The sequence below is a fragment of the Gobio gobio genome (assembly GCF_949357685.1).
Source record: "Gobio gobio genome assembly, chromosome: 4".
NCBI lineage: Eukaryota > Metazoa > Chordata > Actinopteri > Cypriniformes > Gobionidae > Gobio > Gobio gobio.
Window position 1 is genome coordinate 34,133,635 of NC_137100.1, and position 19,734 is coordinate 34,153,368.

The window sequence follows — 19,734 nt, forward strand, 5'->3', positions numbered from 1 at the left end:
GATTAATGAGGATCTGCTGTTCCCTCTGGTGCTTCTTCACCTCAATACAGATCAACTCCCCTGACTGTGCAAAGTTTCATCAGCGGCAGCTCCCTGAACAGATGACTCAACGATGTGCACATCACAAGAATGCCCAGATATCGTAGTCTACCTCATCATAATGCATGCAGTGATGATTTTTATTGTTGTTGTTTTTCAAACATGGCATAAACGCTTTGTTGACTGTTCAGGGCTTAACACTAGGCATTTTTCTACTGTCCTGCCTGGTTGGGACAGTGGTTAAAATTTTTACTTGCCCTACCAAAAAAAAAAGATTGTTTTCATTGTTTGACCCATGCAACCTTATTAAGGTTTATTAAGGTTGACATCAAATTTCATTCTCGATTACAATTTTGATAACACAGCATATTATATAGGCTAATATATACTGTGTGTATATACAGTAGCCTATATATATATATATATATATATATATATATATATATATATATATATATATATATATATATATATATATATATATATATATATATATATATATATATATATATATATATATATATATATATATATATATATATACATACACACACACACTCACCTAAATATTATTAGGAACACCTGTTCAATTTCTCATTAATGCAATTATCTAATCAACCAATCACATGGCAGTTGCTTCAATGCATGTAGGGGTGTGGTCCTGGTCAAGACAATCTCCTGAACTCCAAACTGAATGTCAGAATGGGAAAGAAAGGTGATTTAAGCAATTTTGAGCGTGGCATGGTTGTTGGTGCCAGACGGGCCGGTCTGAGTATTTCACAATCTGCTCAGTTACTGGGATTTTCACGCACAACCATTTCTAGGGTTTACAAAGAATGGTGTGAAAAGGGAAAAACATCCAGTATGCGGCAGTCCTGTGGGCTGATAGAAGAGCAACTTTGACTGAAATAACCACTCGTTACAACCGAGGTATGCAGCAAAGCATTTGTGAAGACACAACACGCACAACCTTGAGGCGGATGGGCTACAACAGCAGAAGACGCCACCGGGTACCATTCATCTCCACTACAAATAGGAAAAAGAGGCTACAATTTGCACGAGCTCACCAAAATTGGACAGTTGAAGACTGGAAAAATGTTGCCTGGTCTGCTGAGTCTCGATTTCTGTTGAGACATTCAGATGGTAGAGTCAGAATTTGGCGTAAACAGAATGAGAACATGAATCCATCATGCCTTGTTACCACTGTGCAGGCTGCTGGTGGTGGTGTAATGGTGTGGGGGATGTTTTCTTGGCACACTTTAGGGCCCTTAGTGCCAATTGGGCATCGTTAAAAATCCAATGGCCTACCTGAGCATTGTTTCTGACCATGTCCATCTCTTTATGATCACCATGTACCCATCCTCTGATGGCTACTTCCAGCAGGATAATGCACCATGTCACAAAGCTCGAATCATTTCAAATTGGTTTCTTGAACATGACAATGAGTTCACTGTACTAAAATGGCCCCCACAGTCACCAGATCTCAACCCAATAGAGCATCTTTGGGATGTGGTGGAACGGGAGCTACGTGTCTCCATCAACTGCAAGATGCTATCCTATCAATATGGGCCAACATTTCTAAAGAATGCTTTCAGCACCTTGTTGAATCAATGCCATGTAGAATTAAGGCAGTACTGAAGGCGAAAGGGGGTCAAACACAGTATTAGTATGGTGTTCCTAATAATCCTTTAGGTGAGTGTATACACACTGTTGGGGAAAAATTTAATCACAGAAGATTTAATCTTCCAGACCTGTTTTCTCTATTGTGTTTTAAATGAGTCAGATCAAAGAGGCCTCACCTGTGGAAGCCATACATTGTCCCTTTTATCTTTTATTGCTCTTGGAATCTGAGTTCCTGGCTAACATGCTTTGTTAGATGAAGATGAAGGACCATTGTGTTTCTTGCTTTTAATTCAAATGAGATCCAAGACAGGAGGGGGACCATTTGTGTATTGTCTCACCTCTTGCTCAAGGCGAAACCTTCAGTGGGTTTCGCCAGATGTATGGAAAATTACTGAGGGGGTTGTTGAGGGTATAAAAGTTTGTGCTTTCTTTTGTTTTAGCAGTTCACACTCAAGGTAGCCTCGAGCGGCTGCGTTTGACCGTGGCTCTTCCTTGCAAGGAAAATAAATCTTTATAAAGACAATTGGATTATGGTTTGTCTCTTATTAGTGATGTCAATGAATTAATTTTTGCCATTACAACACACACACATATATATATATATATATATATATATATATATATATATATATATATATATATATATATATATATACTGTATATACACACTGTGTATATTATAACATTGCTTTTCAGGTAGTAGTATAGTTTAAAGGTACAGAAATTGATAAATGTAAAATACTGCATATTCTTCACTGTATTAATTAAATATAGATTATTCCTTATTAAAGTTACAAAAGTTATTCGGTTAAGAGCAGTGAGTGGTTTATTTTTATTTGTCCTTTATTGTTTGATTAGCATTCAAATCAAACAGCAGCAGAAGTATTAGGACGTAATGCACGGATCAATAGTGTTACACATGCGTCTTATTTCTCAACTGTTTACATTCACTTAAAGGGATAGTTCACCCAAAAATGAAAATTAGCCCATAATTTACTCACCCTCAAGTCATCCTAGGTGTATATGACATTCTTCTTTCAAATGAATAAAATCGGAGTTATATTACAAAAGTCCAGGCTAATCCAAGCATTAGAATTGTATTCATAGTTGCTCTGTTTTTGAAGTCCATAAAAAGCGCATCTGTCCATCAAATAACGTGCTCCACGCGGCTCTGGGGTGTTAATAAAGGCCTTCTGGAGCGAATCGATGCGTTTGTGTAAGAAAAATATCCATATTTAAAACTTTATCAAGTAAACTTTCGGCCAACCGCCTTCTGTGGAAAAGTGTTGAATGTTGAAAGTGAAACTCAAGATGCGTACGTGACGTCATGACGAGCGTACCTGGTCGCGTTAGTCTTCCGATCGGCAGGGGAACTTTCAACATTTTTTCCATAAATTGAACAGGGAAGGCGGTCGGCCGAAAGTTTACTTGATAAAGTTTTAAATATGGATATTTTTTTTACACAAACGTATCGATTCGCTTCAGAAGGCCTTTATTAACACCCCAGAGCCACGTGGAGCACGTTATTTGACGGACAGATGCACTTTTTATGGACTTCAAAAACAGAGCAACTATTACTGCAATTCTAATGCTTGGATTAGCCTGGAATTTTGTAATATAATTCCGATTTTATTCATCTGAAAGAAGAATGTCATATACACCTAGGATGACCTGACTTGAGGGTAAATAAATTATGGGCTATTTTTCATTTTTGGGTGAACTATCCCTTTAAGACCTAACCGACTATGTTTAGGATGCTCGCCAAGATTACATAATTTTCTGTGAATTTGTTCGTCCAAGTGCAAGAAGTCATGAAAAATAACTCAATGCAGTATTTGCGCCCTGTCTGAGGCACGGCTTTCTGGGCGCATGCTTCGGATGTGTTGCACACAAAATGTCCCACACAATTGAGTTAACTTTCGCGTCTTCTTGCTCTTGAATATTTCAATTGGTAAGGCTTAAAAAACGAATGATAAACTTTCGTGATGATGCAGCATGATCATGTATGTCAGCTGTCCCAAGTGTAGGGCTAAGCGAATATGGCTAGAACTCTTTACTACCCTAGTACTTCAGAAATCCCTTTAAAAGTATACATGTGAATTAAAGGTCCCATGGCATGAAATTTTCATTTTATGAGGTATTTCAACATTAATATGAGTTCCCCTGGCCTGAATATTGTCCCCAAGTGGATGGAAATGTTGATCGGTGTAAACCCGAGTTCTGGCTGTCTTTCTCTGCCTTTGAGAAAATGACAGGCCAGACGAGCCAATCCTGAAGTCTCCTGGTTTGACGTCCAAGCAGGAACGGTTACCTCCCTTTCCTCCGCCCAGAGAATCTGGCACGCCCATGCAAACGCTCGAGAGATCATTACTTGTGAACGAGTGAATGCTGGCAGTTTCTCAGTGTTTGGATGTACAAATGAAAACAGAAGTCTTTTTTCAGTTCCTTCTGATCTGTGATCAGTGATTTCTTATGTGTAGCTAATTATTTATTATTCGTGCACACAATGCGGCTTCTCTCTCTCCCGACAGAACGGTGTTTTCGTGTTTTCTATCTTGTGAGTCAGTGTTTTTGTACGTCCTCGTCGCGTCTATCTGTTCTTAAATGTGCATACAGTCGGGAGTTTCTGCTTAACATCGGCAGAGCCACATCTTTAGAGATAAACCTCACGCACGCCGAAGCTCGGCCTTCAACATCCCCGACCCCAAGTACTGCTTCTGGCCCACAGCGGAGGCACCAAACACGGCGCGAGATTAAGCAGAAGGGGGGTAAGCGTGAGGGTATCCGGCTAGGCTAGCCAGCTTTCCCCACAATAAACTGGATTACATTCGATTACTGCTGTTGTGTCTTTGTTTGCGCTGTGTAAGTTACTCAATGCGCGTCACTGACTCTTTTCATATGATTGGAACATATCTAGAAATAATGCTTTAATCAAACTTACTAACTCGTTCATCTCGCTGTAATGGTACATTGCATGTGTTACAAAGTTGGTAGAATAATGATGAAGACGGACTCGGCGTGACTGGGACTCGTGTTTATTCAGAACTCTCAGATACAAACACAATAAACTCGCGCTGATAGACAGCGCTTTCACAAGTCACAACTCCGTAGTTACTATAAATAACTTTGTTAGCAATCCGGTTCGCGACCGAATCATTCTTTTGAATCGGTTCTTTTTAGTGAACCGAACCAGTTCACCAAATCAGACTGAATCGTTCTAAACGGTTCGCGTCTCCAGTCAGCGCTGATCCATAATTTACTAAAGTTACTAACTTTCTGACATGAGTGACAGCCCCTCCGACTAGAAATAAATGAATAACCTGAAGTATATTCTAGTAACTACAACAGTTCACCCTGAAATGAGACATGCTGAGAACTGATGAGAAGTGAACTCAGGTCCATCCGTCTCTCTGGCAGCAGCTCGTGCGTCGTAGACCTCGTTAAACCACGCCCCCTCCGCTCATTTCAAATGCAAAGATATCAGCCAATCACAACAGTGGGCGTTTTTACTGAAGTCTCACAGCAGACACGCCTCTTGAAACAGGGCATTCAGCCACAGGGCAAACCGCAGTATAGACAAAATGCCTTTTATTTCTAAATTATGACATTTTATGATGTAAAAATCATACTAACAATATAAGTACACCTCAGAAAACACTATACAATAATAGAAAAATGCCATGCCATGGGACCTTTAAACGTGGCACAATGGCCTTCATCATAACAGTATATGCTAATGCCTATCCACTGCAAGGGATTCATCAATATGCTGATTGAGGACTGTTGGGACACAGGCCGGTTTTGTTAATGTACTTCTCCCCCTCTTGATCACCACCCATTTGCTATATATTTTGGTTTTCAGTCAGTTAGTTTTGGTGTTGGTATTCCATGTTTAACAATGCTTTGCTCAGGGAATAAGAAGTAAAGGTAACTCTTGATCTAGGAGAAAGGTTTTCAACCTGCCACTCCCGCACACCAGCACTACAAGAAAGGCTTTAACGGCCTCTTCTGCACAGCAATGCATTATTTGTTACAGCTACATTTTTCTATACAGTATGTTGTTCCTTTCTACGGTCTGTATATTTAAACATGTAACTTAAACAACCTTACCTGCTTTCAAGGCTTTGAAAATCTTTCCTTTTACCACTGATAATGTTAAAAGCTAAAGTGATTGTAACTTTTGTTATCGAAGCAATACAGTTAAATCCTACGTTTTCAAATCAGTTTTAAGAAAGACTTTTACCTTTAAAGAATAACAACTTTAATGGAGTCAGATAAATAATAGATTATGCACGTCATCCTTCAACTACTTTTTGTTCCAATTATTGGTGTAAAATAGCAGCGTAAGCTTCTAGCCTTACACAATCATCGTCCACGCTTCCCCTGGGCCTTCAGCCAGTCCTTATTGTCGAGCCATGCAGTGTTTTATAAAACTTTTGGGATCTGTGTTTTTTTCATGAGTATTATCATGTATTATCATGAGTAGACACTGTCATATTTATTGACTTAACTGAGGTCCAATTTTTCTTTTTTTAACCAAAAAATCTACAAGAAAGTCTAGCTACAATTGAATATAAATTAAATGTGCAATGAAAAGGGAAAGTTCAGAAAGAAAAAAAAACAGCTCAAGCAGGAGCCATGTGGATGGAGGAAGGCCATTTAGAAAGCAACAATTGAAAGCAAAAAGGCTACCGGAGTATAACAGACACTCAATAAATTTTTCTTAATGGCATTTAGGCCTACGTCTGGCAAACTGTGCCATCAATACATAGAGATCAAGTGCGGCAGGTAAATTGAATTAAATAATAGAGAAAAAAACAGACATGGAAAGAAGGCCATAAGTGGAATAAATCATCTTACTGTTATGCCCAGACAGCATTTCAACCATGCATATATTAACCCTGCATTAGAAATACATTTAGTTGTTTTGTAAAATAATACATCAGCATTTCAAACTTTCATTCACTCTGCTGTAGTGTATGAAAAACAAAATGGAAAAAAGTTATATGTAAAATAAAAAGAAATTACAAAAAAACTGAAATGCAGAAATATGCATAGTACTTTTTTTTATTTATTTTGTTTTTGAATATTCATGCTTTATCAGAATTGCAAAATTGCAGTGGGGTTTAGTCTAAAATCACCTTTTTTTTTTTTTTACTTGCCAGCCATTCACCACCATTAAATATGAATCAATATGAATCTTATTCTGTACCTTTACCTACGGTGAACCAGACATATCAATGATATATTTCCTGAAAAAAAGCTTTAAAATCTAATGTTATTAAATACAACTATTTTATTAAAGATTAAGGCCTGGTTTCACAGGGTTTAGGTTAAACCAGGATTAGTTCAATTAGGACATTTAAGTAGCTTTTATAAACATGCCTTAGAAAAAAAACATTACTGGTGTGCATCTTGAGACAAAACAATGGCACTGACATATTTTACGATATGTCAGTGCAAGTTGCTGTGAGTTAAAACAGCTCAAACTGGGACTAGGCTTAAGCCTTGTCAGGGTACAATGGATCAACCGATTATGAGAGAACTAAACAGGACATCTTCAGTGGTATTTCTGAGTTAGTCTTCTCCTCCACAAATCATCTTCAGACAGTCACCATAGCTGCCAGACACATCCGACTGAAATGAAGGAGAGCAAAGTCACCCACAGTCAATTAGGACGGCCTGTACCACTACATCAGATACAAACTCTCAGTCATCAACAATGCATGAGTTTCATTTGCATGGAATAGTATCACAGAAAGAGGACAACAGTGACACAGATGAGAAATGAATCTTGTGGTCATTGTCAGATGTGAGGAACTGACTGTGACTTAAATCCTCCACTTGTTCATGTGCTTGTGAACTTTTCTAGTGATAATATATCATTAATGAATTTTAGGATCTCTTGAGAGCATGATTAAACAAATAAACCTGAGGATCAGGAGGTCAGGTACTATTGGGCTCAAGCATAATTCAAAGAAAGATGGAAGATGACCTGAACCTGTGTATTTATATCAGCAGAGAATACGTACATTTATTTCCTTGTGGAGTGAACACTTATAGAGCTTCTTGTATTCAGCTCTGATGTCCAGCATGTCGATCTCTCCACGGCTGACCATTACTCTGGTCAAAGTGGTTTCATCTGTACCTGCTCCCTGCAGGTTCACAAATATAAAAAAAATAATTTTTTAATACAAACATCAGTGTCGGTCAAACGCACAATGATAGAGAATAATGTGTTTCTTGCAGTACCTTCAAGCTTTTGTAGAGTTTTTCAGCAAAGTATGCAGGAGTACTCATCACACACTTTACTATAAGAAGTGTATTTGATTACAAATAAGTAGAGGTAAAATGTAATTTTTTTAAACTTTTTGTGTATTTGCATTCTAAATTCATAATTAAAAAATATACCAATGTCAACCAGCAGCTTCTCCAGGTTTCCAGACATTTCCTTCTCGATACTCTTCTGCAAAGTCTTGCCACTGACGTTTTTATATTCCAATATTGCTGCAACCGGACATGTCAAGTTATATTTAAAACACACCTGCCATTTCAGTTCTTATTAAAAACGCTTGTGTTTATATGGATGATTATGTTGTTACTTTGTCTCAGGTGAGGGATGCTCCTTTTACAGAGGATCTCAATGAACTTGGACTCATCAGTTCCCAGTTTCTTCTCGCCTGCTTGATAGAGGGCCTATGGAGGAAACGGAGAAATGTAGAAACTCACATCTAATCATAGTAAGCATAATCTTCAACATTGCTATAGGTAAACAAGTTTTGGCTGGCTGTTGTGATAGAAATATTTGATATAATGGCCTCAGAAGTGGTCAAAGGGTTATTTAACATGAAACTACAGAAAAACGCAGACTAAGGATGTTCAGGTCAAAGACCATGTAGACCAAAAAGTGCTTAAAACAATAGAACTGTCATATGATTAGCTTAGATCATTACAAACCAATCACCAGAACAAATCACAGAGAAGGACACTTGAGTGACATTGATTTTCACTCAACTGTAAGGTTTAAATGTACATGTTGTGACCAGTGATCTCCCGGCCGGGAATAAAACTTCATTTCTGCAAAGAGCAACTTGGAAAGTACTAAGGATTCTATACTCAAAAGCTCACAACAGAGACAGTGATTGTGTTGGAAGACTATAGAGCCGCTCTCGGGGTGAGGCTGTAAAACTCGGAGTTAGTATTAATGATCCTGTGGTGAATTCAGATATTCGTATTGAGAATTTCCACGACACTGTCCATCATGGTGGGCCTAATTATAGAAATAAGGACAAAATGGTGAGAGATTCAGGGACGTATTGTTTATATATCTTGTCATTGTGATTAGCAAGATAAATGAAGACTTGATATACCAAGCCTGTCTTGAGAAATTCTTATGCAAGATTCAGCACAAAAATTTTCATGCCACAGATTTTTAGGGCCCGAGCACCAAGGTGCGATGACCCTCCTGGAATTGCTCCGTTTATTATTATTTACCCAATTAAATTCTAATGAAAAAGTATTCTGAAAAAATGTATTCAGTACAGGATGATCTGATTTTTCTGAGATTTCTTTACCTTTGCGTCCACTTTAGCCTGGTCTGCATTCACATTGGTGCTCTCGTCCCGCGCACCCTTACAATGAGAGACAAATGAAATCTTTAATTTCCAGAGTATCAGCTTCATTCATTAGAATAAACTGTTATTCATGTGTATTTAATCACCTCAGCGAGCAAAAGGAGGGCTTTGCCAAAATGTCCTGAAACTTCAGTCTTTAGGTTCTGTGTCAGTGTTTTCTTTGTTTCTATAGGGCAACGGGAAGAGAGGCAATTATAACACATTTCTGAAACTTTTTTGTTACTACAATAGATTCCTCATCTCACCCTCAGCATATGCTGCAGACAGCTCCTTGATTTGTTTATTTGTCCGTGAGGAAAGTATTTCCATCAGGATACTTTCATCCGTTCCAGCCCCCTGGAAAACAATTCATAAATGTATAAGGAAAACAATGAAAAATATGTACAAACATTGGTAAATAACATGCAAAATATGTTCACAAAGATACAGCTCAAATGTGTCTCAGATTCTTGCTAAAATGTCAACAAAACAAAAAAAATCAATATTCAAATAAGAAAAACTGGGAAATATAACTTACTTTCATTGCTTTGATTATCCATTTAGAATCATTGACTCCAGGAGGTCTTGCAAGTGCAACAAGCACATTTTCAAAGTTGCCGCGGGTGTCGCCCTTCAAGTCATTTACAAGAATCTATGATCAAGACAAACAATTTAGACCGATTTTCTTCATATGCATTACGCATACATAGCAGGTATGAGCAAGTACACAGATTTTACCCTCTTTGTGGTTTCTTGGTATGCCTTTGAAATAGCCTGCTTTTGACTGCTGCTCCTTTGGGTCAGTATCTCTATCAGCGTCTTCTCAGTTGTACCTGGTTATAAATATATTACAACAACAAGACAACAAGGCCCTAAATATATACTCATGTACACATAATCAATAAACATATTACAGTATATAATGCACTTCAGGTATGTAGATTATGTACCTATGCCTTCAATTGCTTTACGGAGAGCTGCAACATCTTCACCGACGTTGAAGTTAGCTTGGGCTTTAATGGTACCCCTCTCCCCTGGCTGAGGAAGTAATCCATCAAACAATCAATTGATCAATAAAGTGTGACTTATACAGCTCCGGGAAAAAAATTAACAGACCACTTAACATTGAGAAATCAATGTTAAGTGGTCTCTTAATTTTTTCCCCAGAGCTATATATAGGCTGTATATATAACAAAATAACTTAATCAAAGTTATTTGTTTTATTTACCGCTGCTGTGAATGAAGCGGGAGCAGCATTCGCAACACTTTGCAATTCTTCCTGTAACATAAGAAATTAAATTTCAATTCGTACTCTTTACTTAAACTAGACCTTCATAGATGAGTGAATCTAGCTTTAAGATTTTACTTACCCACAACAAGCCTTCCATTTTTATGTATTCTAGTGTGATAAACAATTCACAGTTCAGAATCCATTATTTTTCACTTTCTTTTTAAATATTCTACATAAAAAGCAAAGGAAAACGACTTCCCTTCAGAAACAGATCTTAAAGACTTTACAGAAAAATAAGCTTTGATAGAAAACTCGTAGCATAATTAGCCTATCATGATTTCTGAGAAATTCTGACTGACTAAAGCAATCACATCAACGCAATTCTGTAGCAATCCCAGTCTGCTGGGCATCGAATGTTTATCGAAAGCTGAATTTAAGTTATGTCAAGATTTATTTTTGTAAGTGATACCTGCGCTTTTTTGTCTACTTTTTATTAAGTTTGCACTTACCTTTGCGATACAAATCTACTCTCAACGTGGCCCTCTGTCTGGTTTAACTTCTCCACCTGCTTCCTCAGGGCGTGAGTGACATGATGTCATCGACACAGAAGGCATTCTTACTGAACCTCTCCCTTCGTTAATATCCAACGAGCTACGAATTTACCATTTAACTAAAATTATTGCTTTTAGTGTTACATAACAATCATGTGGGGCCAAGATTATTGACACTGAATAAGACTATTGTAAACAAAAGGGTAAAATTAAGTTATTATGATGATAGTATATTAACCATGAATTAGAAATACATTTAGTTGTTTTGTTAAATAATACATCAGCATTTCAATCTTTCATTCACTCTGCTGATGCACATATGCCTAATGTATGAAGTAATGTATTGAAATGCATAACATTTGCATACTATTTTAGTTCCTAATATTATAATATGCATGATTTTTCAGCAACATTTTAATGGGTGTTCATTTTAAATCATAGTAGCCTAAGTAAAGTTGTGCCTGGTGTTGCGAGGGGCCATTCACCACCAAAAACCAAAGCTATGTTTTAAATATGAAACTTACATCAATATGAATCTCACTCTGTACCTTTTTAGCTGCAGTACATTTAAATGATATTATAAATGATGAATTTCTCCATGCAGACAGCTGGAAAAATTATTTCATGCAGCGATTTTATAAAGCATCTCGAGAACTTGGTTTTGAGGCTAGTCCTCTCCTCCGCAAATCATCTTCAGGCTGCCAGACACATTAGACTGAAATGAAGGAGAGCAAAGTCATAAGCACTAAGACAATTAGGACGGCCTGTATCACTACATCAGATACAAACGGCCTGTACCACTACATCAGATACAAACTCTCAGTCATCACCAATATTATTTTCATTTGCATGGAATAGTATCACAGAAAAGAGGACAACAGTAACACAGATGAGTAACAAGTCTTGTGGTCATTGTCAGACATGAGGAACTGACGCCTGTTAAATCATCCACTTGTTCATGTGCTTGTGAACTTTTCTAATAACAATATATTATTAAAGGGATAGTTCACCCCAAAATAAAAATACTGTCATCATTTACTCACCCACGAATTGTTCCAAACCTGTATGAATGTCTTTATTCTTCTGAACACAAAAGAAGATATTTTAAAGAATATAGGTGATCGAACAGTTGATGGGCCCCATTGACTTCCATAGTATGGGGGGGGAAATACTATAGAAGTCAATGGGGCCCATCAACTGTTTGGTGCAACTTTTCAGCAAGTAGACTATGGCATAGTCATTACATACTTTGCTATAACAATTATTTATGCATAAATATATAATTATATAATTTATTATAATATAATTATATAAAAGTGAAACCTTTTTGAAGATACCTTTGCGTCCACTTGAGCCTGGTCTGCTGTATAATTTATTTTGATTGCTTGGATTAGCCATTTAGCCTCATTGACTGCAGGAGGTCTTGCAAACGCTTACAACTTCTTTCTCTGGGTGTCGCCTTTCAAGTCTATAGACAAGATTTACAAGCCTTACAAGATTTTTGTGCGTAGACCTACACAAACACACATACAATTTATTAAGAGCAAGTACACTGATTTTGCCCTCTTTGTGCCTTTAAAATAGCCTGCTTTTGACTGCTGCTCCTCTGGGTCAGTATCTTTATCAATGTCTTCTTAGTTGTACCTAGTATAAGTGATATTGGTGATGTTTATCACTTACAAGTTACAAGTAAAACAAAGTTTATAATGTGAATGCAACAAAGAGAACACAAGGATTTCATGTAGAATATACTGTAGGTATGTAGATGTATTGCTTTATGAAGAGCTACAACATCTTTATTGATGTTGAAGTTAGCTTTGGCTTAAATTCGCTTTGGATAGTTGCTTAAATTTTGGCTTAAATTCGCTAGTGGTAAGTCGCTTTGGATAAAATGGATAAAAGCGTCTGCTAAATGATTAAATGTAGGCTAAATGTAAATTGGTACCCCTCTCCCCTAGCTGAAGAAGGAGGGGTAAATAAAATCTAAATGCTTCTGGGTAATGGAGGCTACATGGGGAAGTTTTAACAAGTTCTATATCTTAGTAATTGTTTTAAGTTTTGTGTTACTGTTTCCACTAATAGGTACATTTTTATTTGTTTGTAGTTATAGTTATAGTTTAAAGAACCTTTCTTTTAAAATTGTCTGGGTTGAATATCCAAAACAGAAGCTATGATAATAAAACAAACATTTTGAATTAGTGCTACCAACAGTTTTTGTATACTTTTAAATAGTCTTTTGCTCTTACCTTTATACAAAGAAATAAATGAAATGGCCCTTTAGTTTAAGACATGATGTCATGATCTCGAAAAATATGCATTCTTACTCCCTTCATGAATAACATGCTGCTAATAATTTTTTACACATAATTAATTCATTTTGTTCTGTTCCCCGTCTTGAAACCCAATAACATTTAAAATGCATCCAAGACTATGGTTAAGTTGTCTCACACTGCACACATAACTTTACATGCACATGAACTTTAATGACATCCCATTCTTAATCCGTATGGTTTGATATGAAGTTGGCCCACCCTTTGCAGCTATAACAGCTTCGAATCTTCTGGCAAGGCTTTCCACAAGGTTTAGGAGTGTGTTTCTGGGAATTTTTTACCATTCTTCTAGAAGCGCATTTGTTAGGTCAGGCACTGATGTTGGACGAGAAGGCCTGGCTCGCAGTCTCCGCTCTAATTCATCCCAAAGGTATTCTATCGGGTTGAGGTTAGGACTCTGTGCAGGCCAGTCAAGTTCCTCCACACCAAACTCACTCATCCATGTCTTTATGGACCTTGCTTTGTGCACTGGTGCGCAGTCATGTTGAAACAGGAAGGGGCCACCCCCAAACTGTTTCCACAAAGTTGGGAGCATGAAATTGTCCAAAATGTCTTGGTATGCTGAAGTATTAAGAGAAAACCAACACCACACCATAATCCCCCCCACCAAACTTTACACTTGGTACAATGCAGACAGGCAAGTACAGTTCTCCTGGCAACCGCCAAACCCAGACTCATCCATCGGATTGCCAGACAGAGAAGTGTGATTTGTCACTCCAGAGAACACATCTCCACTGTTCTAGAGTCCAGTGGCGGCATGCTTTACCTCACTGCATCCGACGCTTTGCATTGTACTTGGTGACATAAGGCTTGAATGCTCGGCCATGGAAAACAATAGGTTACTGTCGTAACCCCGGTTCTCTGAAACATCGAATGGAGAGATCCACCTATGGGAAGGGCATCCGTACCTGACCTCTGCAGCACCAAGTCTGACAAGACAGGCCCCGCCTCTTACCTGCGGGCATATATAGCCTGCACGCGCTACTGTACTCCAGTAAGAATAGTCGCTTCTCATGCGGCAAGCGGGGCAAAGCTGGTGGATCTCTCCACTCGATGTTTCAGAGAACCGGGGTTACGACAGTAACCTATTGTTCTCTTTCATCACATCGTGTTCGAGATCCACCTATGGGAGAGACATGGACAGCTCCCCGATTGCCCAATATACTCACAGTGAGGTCCTGTTAGCCAGAAAAAGACGGTCACCCCCAAGGGGGCGGTGCTTGACACGTCTCATAATCATGAACCCGCCAAACAGATGCACACACGTAACTGCGGTGTGCAAGCAAGACATTAAACGTGTGTGGCACACACAAAAGAAGGCAGGGTCAGGAAGACCCCACCCCCAAGATCGAATGTGCTACCGAGGTTCTGGTGACATCCAGCCTATAGTATCGCACAAACGTATGGGGAGAAGCCCAACTGGCAGCAGAGCAGATATCCTGCAGTGATACTCCCCTGAACAGAGCCCAAGAGGCGGCTAAGCCCCTCGTGGAATGAGCTCTGATGTCCCCTGGGGGTTGCACTCCCTTCGATTCGTAAGCCAAAACTATAGCGTCCACAAGCCAATGTGAAAGGCGTTGTTTAGACAGGGGATCCCCTTTGTGGGGAGGAGCCCATGAAACAAAGAGTTGGTCACTCTTCCGGAAAGCACTGGTCATAGCCAAATACGTCTGTAACGCACGGACCAGACACAGAGCATTCATCCTTTGATCCTCCGTGGAGGAAAAGGGCGGAGGGTGAAAAGCGGAAAGCTCCTACACCTCCGATGTGAACGCAGGAAAACATTTCGGCATGAAGGCTGGATTAGGCTTAAGGAAAACCTTATCTCCACCCAGAGAGAATTTAATGCACGAGGGGTGAACCGAGAGTGCATGTAACTCACTGACACGTTTGGCTGACGCCAAAGCTGTTACTGTACTGTATATGGGTATACTGTATAGTAACCACCACGCGCGGGGGTCGCCCTCTCACGGGCCAAGCCCAGAGAGCTACCCTGTCCGGGTGTGGGTGATAAATCTCCCCGTTCGCTTGAGACAATAGGTCTGTGCAGAGGGGGAGGCGCCACGGCTGAGCATGTAGAGGGATTATCTCCGCCAGCCTGGGCGCTTTGGGCCACCTGGCGCTATCAGGATGAGAGACAGGTACCCCTCTTTCACCCTGGCCAGTGTTGGAGTTATCAAGCACAGGGGAGGAAAGGCATACAGCAGCACTCTGAGCCACGGGTGGGCCAGTGCGTCCACCCTGAGGGGCGCGTCCAAGTCCTTTAGTGAGAAGAACATAGGACAACAGCTGTTTTCGCGCGAGGCGAATAGATCTACGGAAGCCTGTCCGAATCTCATCCAAATCATGTCTACTATCTGAGGATGGAGGCGCCAATCGCCAAGAGCGGGTTCCCCCTCGATAGAAGATCCGCGCCTCTGTTCAGAAACCCTGGAACATGAGTCGCGTGTAACGACAGGAAAAATCGACTGCTCCATACCAAAAGCTGGTAAGCTAGAGCAATGAGTTTCGTCGAGCGCAAGCCGCCTTGAAGATTGATATAAGCCACTGCCGTGGTATTGTCTCAGCGTACGAGCACATGATGTCCCTGCAGACGGGGCAGAAAATGATTCAGAACCTTCCAAATACTCAGGAGCTCTAAATAATTTATGTGCTCTGAACGTAGTTTGCTCGGCCACAAACCGTTCACAGTTCTGCCCTCTTGGGTGGCACCCCGGCCTGCTAAGGACGCATCCGTCGTCACAACTTTCCGCAACATAACCGACCCCAGAGGGGTGCCCTGTGCGTAAAAGTCTGCGCTCTTCCAGTGGCGCAGAGCTGCAGCGCAGGTGCGCGTCACTGTTACAAAGCGGCAAAGATCGTGTAACGGGCTGAAATGTAGTGACAAAACCCACTTCATGAACGCCCTCATTCTCAGGAGTCCTCGTGGCAAAACCTGGATAGATGAAGCCATAAGACCCTGTAGCCTGAGACATGTGCAATATTGCACCCTCGCCCCTTCTCTGAACTGCGACAGACAGCTCCTGTGAGAGACGCGCTCGAATGGAGAGTTCAGCTCCATGCCCAGGAATATCACATTCTGGCTGGGTGTAAAATTGCTTCTGTTCACATTCACCCTGAAGCCCAGAGATGTAATGTGCGCGAGCACGCGGCAGGTGTCCTGCAACACCTTTCCCCTCGAATCGGCTATGATGAGCCAATCGTCTATGTATGTCAGGATCCATAGACCGGACATTCTCAGGGGAGTCAACCCCGCTTCCGCACACAGACAGAAGCTGCGAGGGCGTAGACCCATCGCAAATGGCAGGATCGTGAATTCGTAACAAACGCCTTGATAGGCGAAACGAAGAAACTTCCTGTGCGGTGGATAAATGCTTATGTGGAAAAAAGCATCTTTCAGATCGACCGATGTGAACCAGTCGTTCCGTTTCATGGCGCGGGCAAGCGAACCATGGTTTCATTGCAAACTGCATACGATAACCCTGGGATATTGTGCGCAATATCCATTCGGGTGGTTCTGCAGCTCGCGAAGCCAACACACGGCTCGCGAGCGTGCCCACTCGCGCCGTGCTGGCTTCGTGTTTGCCCAGCTGGCTTATTTGTGATGCAATGACGCCCTCTAGTGGAGAAACTAGGGACCTCATGCGTGGGTTGAGAGAGCTGTCCACTCTTTGCAGAGAAAAGTGCTTTCCTGGCGCACTTTTTTTTTTCAACCTGGCGTGGGGCGGCCTTCCTGGGAAGGCACAACTTAAAGGCCTCATCCTCCTTCTTCTTGTCGTCACACCGTTGTTGCGTCAGTGCGACAGCGGGGCCAAAGAGAGCCCGGGCGCCTGCGACACGTCTTTTTTCGCTATCCGGGAGGCCCGAGAGGTTGAGCCAGAGCGCGCGCTCTCCTACTACAGAAAGCGCCATGGAGCGCCCGCAGGCTTGGACAGCCTGACGAGCGTTACGGAGAATGAGATCGTTAACCGCGATGATCTCCTTCCATAGTGCAGGCGAAGGAGATCCATTGTCCAGCTGTTGGCCCAGGTCGTCCAGAATCTCCGCCTGGTAAGCGGAGAGGAGGGAGGAGACATTCAGGGCCCTCACAGCCAAGGCTGAGGATTTATAAGCGGCCTGGTGCACTGAAGCGGAAAAACTGTCCATCTTGTTAGGAAGGACCGGTTTAGGGGGGGGCGAGGAGCCCTCTTTGGACTGGATTGAGGTGCCTGGCGATGGAGGGCTCAATAGTGGGCGGGAGCCGCCATATCCTTAACCTCCAGACCCGCGAGACCGTGTTTAAAGTCAAGCGGGTCGCTCCAGTAGTGCCTCATGTGCTTAGCACACACTGGAAGAACGGGAAAAAGTTGTTTCCTCTGGCCAGCGGGAGCTCCCAGCACTTCCCTGTCATAGATATCCCTCTCCTGGTCTGTGGCGCTCAGTGGAGCCGGCCACTCGATGTTGAGACGAGCGGCCGCTCGCTCACACACATCCATGAGGATGGACTGAGGCAAGGCCGAGGGGGCGCAGGCCTGGGGAATACCAGAGGGCAGGATGGCCTCCTCGTCCTCTGAGACCCCGAGAATGCCCGCGTCGTCTTCGTCACCGGACCCGGCCGGATCGTCGGCGAGCGGGAGATTACCCGCGAAGATGTCCTCTTCAGGGAACTCAGCAGTGTTGTGCGTGAACGAGTTCAAAAGAACGCGTTCATTGAACACGCTCATTTTTTCGTGAACGTTGAACTGAACGCAACACATTTTTTAATAAAGAACTTGAACGTGAATTAGTTCACATTATGTGTAATGAACGGCAGACATCACTGTAAATGAACGTTGGAATTTGTTTTCCATTGAAAACTGAGTGACATCTGTTTTCTCTTTTGAAACGCAACGAGAGAAAGTTCCTCCCTCCTGTATTCTCGCTGGTGCCGCTTAAATCACGTATCACCAGACAGAAATGGTTTTGACATTGTGTGCGCAATGCATTGCGGGCAACGTAGTGTCCGGCTGAGAATAGTTGAATAGCATACTGGCTTCCGCACAACGTTACCCGTGATGAATAGCAGCAGAGCGGGGTAGGCATAGCAACGCCGCGTAGCAGGCAACGACGAGAGCGCGGAGGGCTAGAGGAGCGAGAGAGAGAGAGAGACAGACCAAAGACGAGAGTGAGAGAAAGCGCTGCAATTTTAAAAAAAAATGGCTAGTGGAAGTGATGGCACGGAGACGGACACCGACAATTGCAGTGTCATGAGCAAATGTCTACAATGAGCAGCTTCAAAGAACGTATAGTGATTTCTAGCTCGTAGTGTGAAAAAAAGTATTTATTTGAATATCTCACGAAAAAAGTAAAATGAACTGAACTTTGAACTAGTTCAGAATTAAAATTGTGAACTTTGAACGTGAACTGTTCACTTTGAGCATGTATGAACTGAACTTGAACTAGTTCAGAAAAGCTGTGAACTGGCACAACACTGGAACTCAGGATTGGGCTGGTCAGCCCAGATAAAAGCAGTCACGCCCCGGGGGGTCCCCGGTAGCGCGCTGCCGTCACCGTGTTCCACATCTGAGTCTTCACACTCGAGATCGCCGCACTGGGTAGCGGCAACTTTAAGGCGGCGTCGCAGGAGTTTCTTTGGCAGCACCAGGCAGTGATTGCAGTTCTCCGGATTCTCTAAAGCCTCTTGCGCGTGCTTGAGGCCCAAGCAAACCACGCAGTACTGGTGAAGATCCTTAGCGGCGATGAGCGCACCACAAGCGGCCGGGCAGGCTTGTGATGCGCTACTGCCGGTAGAAGCAGAGTTAGAGAGCGACATACCGGCTGTAGCGTCTGGAGTCTCTCCCATGGGATCAAAGTGGTGAGTCGTTTGGAGAAACATCAGAGATGCTTTCCTCCATACAGCTCTGCATATAAATTAAATCCCTGCTCCAATGGCTCCAACTAGTCTGAGTCAAATTGCACCACCGACTGGTTAATGACCAGCTAGAGTGTGACCAGAAGATACTATGATGGCCCTTTTTGAGCTTCAATCAGATTCTAATCAGCCAGGACACCTACCTCACCCTTCAGTCTAGAACGGCCGGGGGATGACCTCAACACACACATACACAAGCATTCCTCTCTATTTAGCCTTTAATTAAACTATCCCAGAAATTAGATATATAATGATGATTTCTTAAGTATATGCATGCTCCCCATATTTCCTATGTTTGCGTGATGTAAGAGCTATCTTAAATGCTCAAAATGGCTCTGTATAGAAGATGCACTGCCTTTATGTCTTTAAACCAAGGCATGTTTGATGTCTAAAGGTTCCTCTTTCTTTGTCTTAGTCAATGGTACAAAGTATATGATTATGAGATGTACCGCTAGTA

At 41.6% G+C, this 19,734-nt stretch overlaps 1 protein-coding gene across 2 annotated transcripts; it reads right to left on the bottom strand.

Moving 5' to 3' along the window:
* Positions 1 to 6,704: 6,704 nt before the first annotated feature.
* On the bottom strand, positions 6,705 to 11,092 carry anxa3a (annexin A3a). Of its 2 annotated transcripts, none has more exons than XM_079814388.1 (14): positions 11,016 to 11,092; positions 10,646 to 10,674; positions 10,504 to 10,554; positions 10,226 to 10,313; positions 10,014 to 10,108; positions 9,814 to 9,927; positions 9,542 to 9,632; positions 9,383 to 9,462; positions 9,237 to 9,293; positions 8,265 to 8,358; positions 8,074 to 8,169; positions 7,915 to 7,973; positions 7,695 to 7,817; positions 6,705 to 7,299 (listed from the first exon to the last, which is right to left on the bottom strand). In XM_079814388.1, the coding sequence occupies exons 2-14, from the start codon at positions 10,661 to 10,663 to the stop codon at positions 7,240 to 7,242; spliced, it is 1,026 nt and encodes a 341-aa protein (XP_079670514.1). In that variant the 5' UTR covers positions 10,664 to 10,674; positions 11,016 to 11,092; the 3' UTR covers positions 6,705 to 7,239. The 2 variants fall into 2 exon arrangements, with proteins under 2 accessions (XP_079670514.1, XP_079670515.1); XM_079814389.1 differs by having other exon boundaries at positions 6,747 to 7,299; positions 10,646 to 10,735; positions 11,016 to 11,086.
* Positions 11,093 to 19,734: the final 8,642 nt, after the last annotated feature.

Excerpts from the sequence above, each read along its gene's own strand:
- anxa3a (XM_079814388.1), bottom strand. Across the intron at positions 9,928-10,013 it reads ACCAAGAAACCACAAAGAGG|ATTCTTGTAAATGACTTGAA; the intron begins GTAAAATCTGTG and ends TCTTGATCATAG. Across the intron at positions 9,294-9,382 it reads CCCTCCTTTTGCTCGCTGAG|GGTGCGCGGGACGAGAGCAC; the intron begins GTGATTAAATAC and ends TCTCATTGTAAG.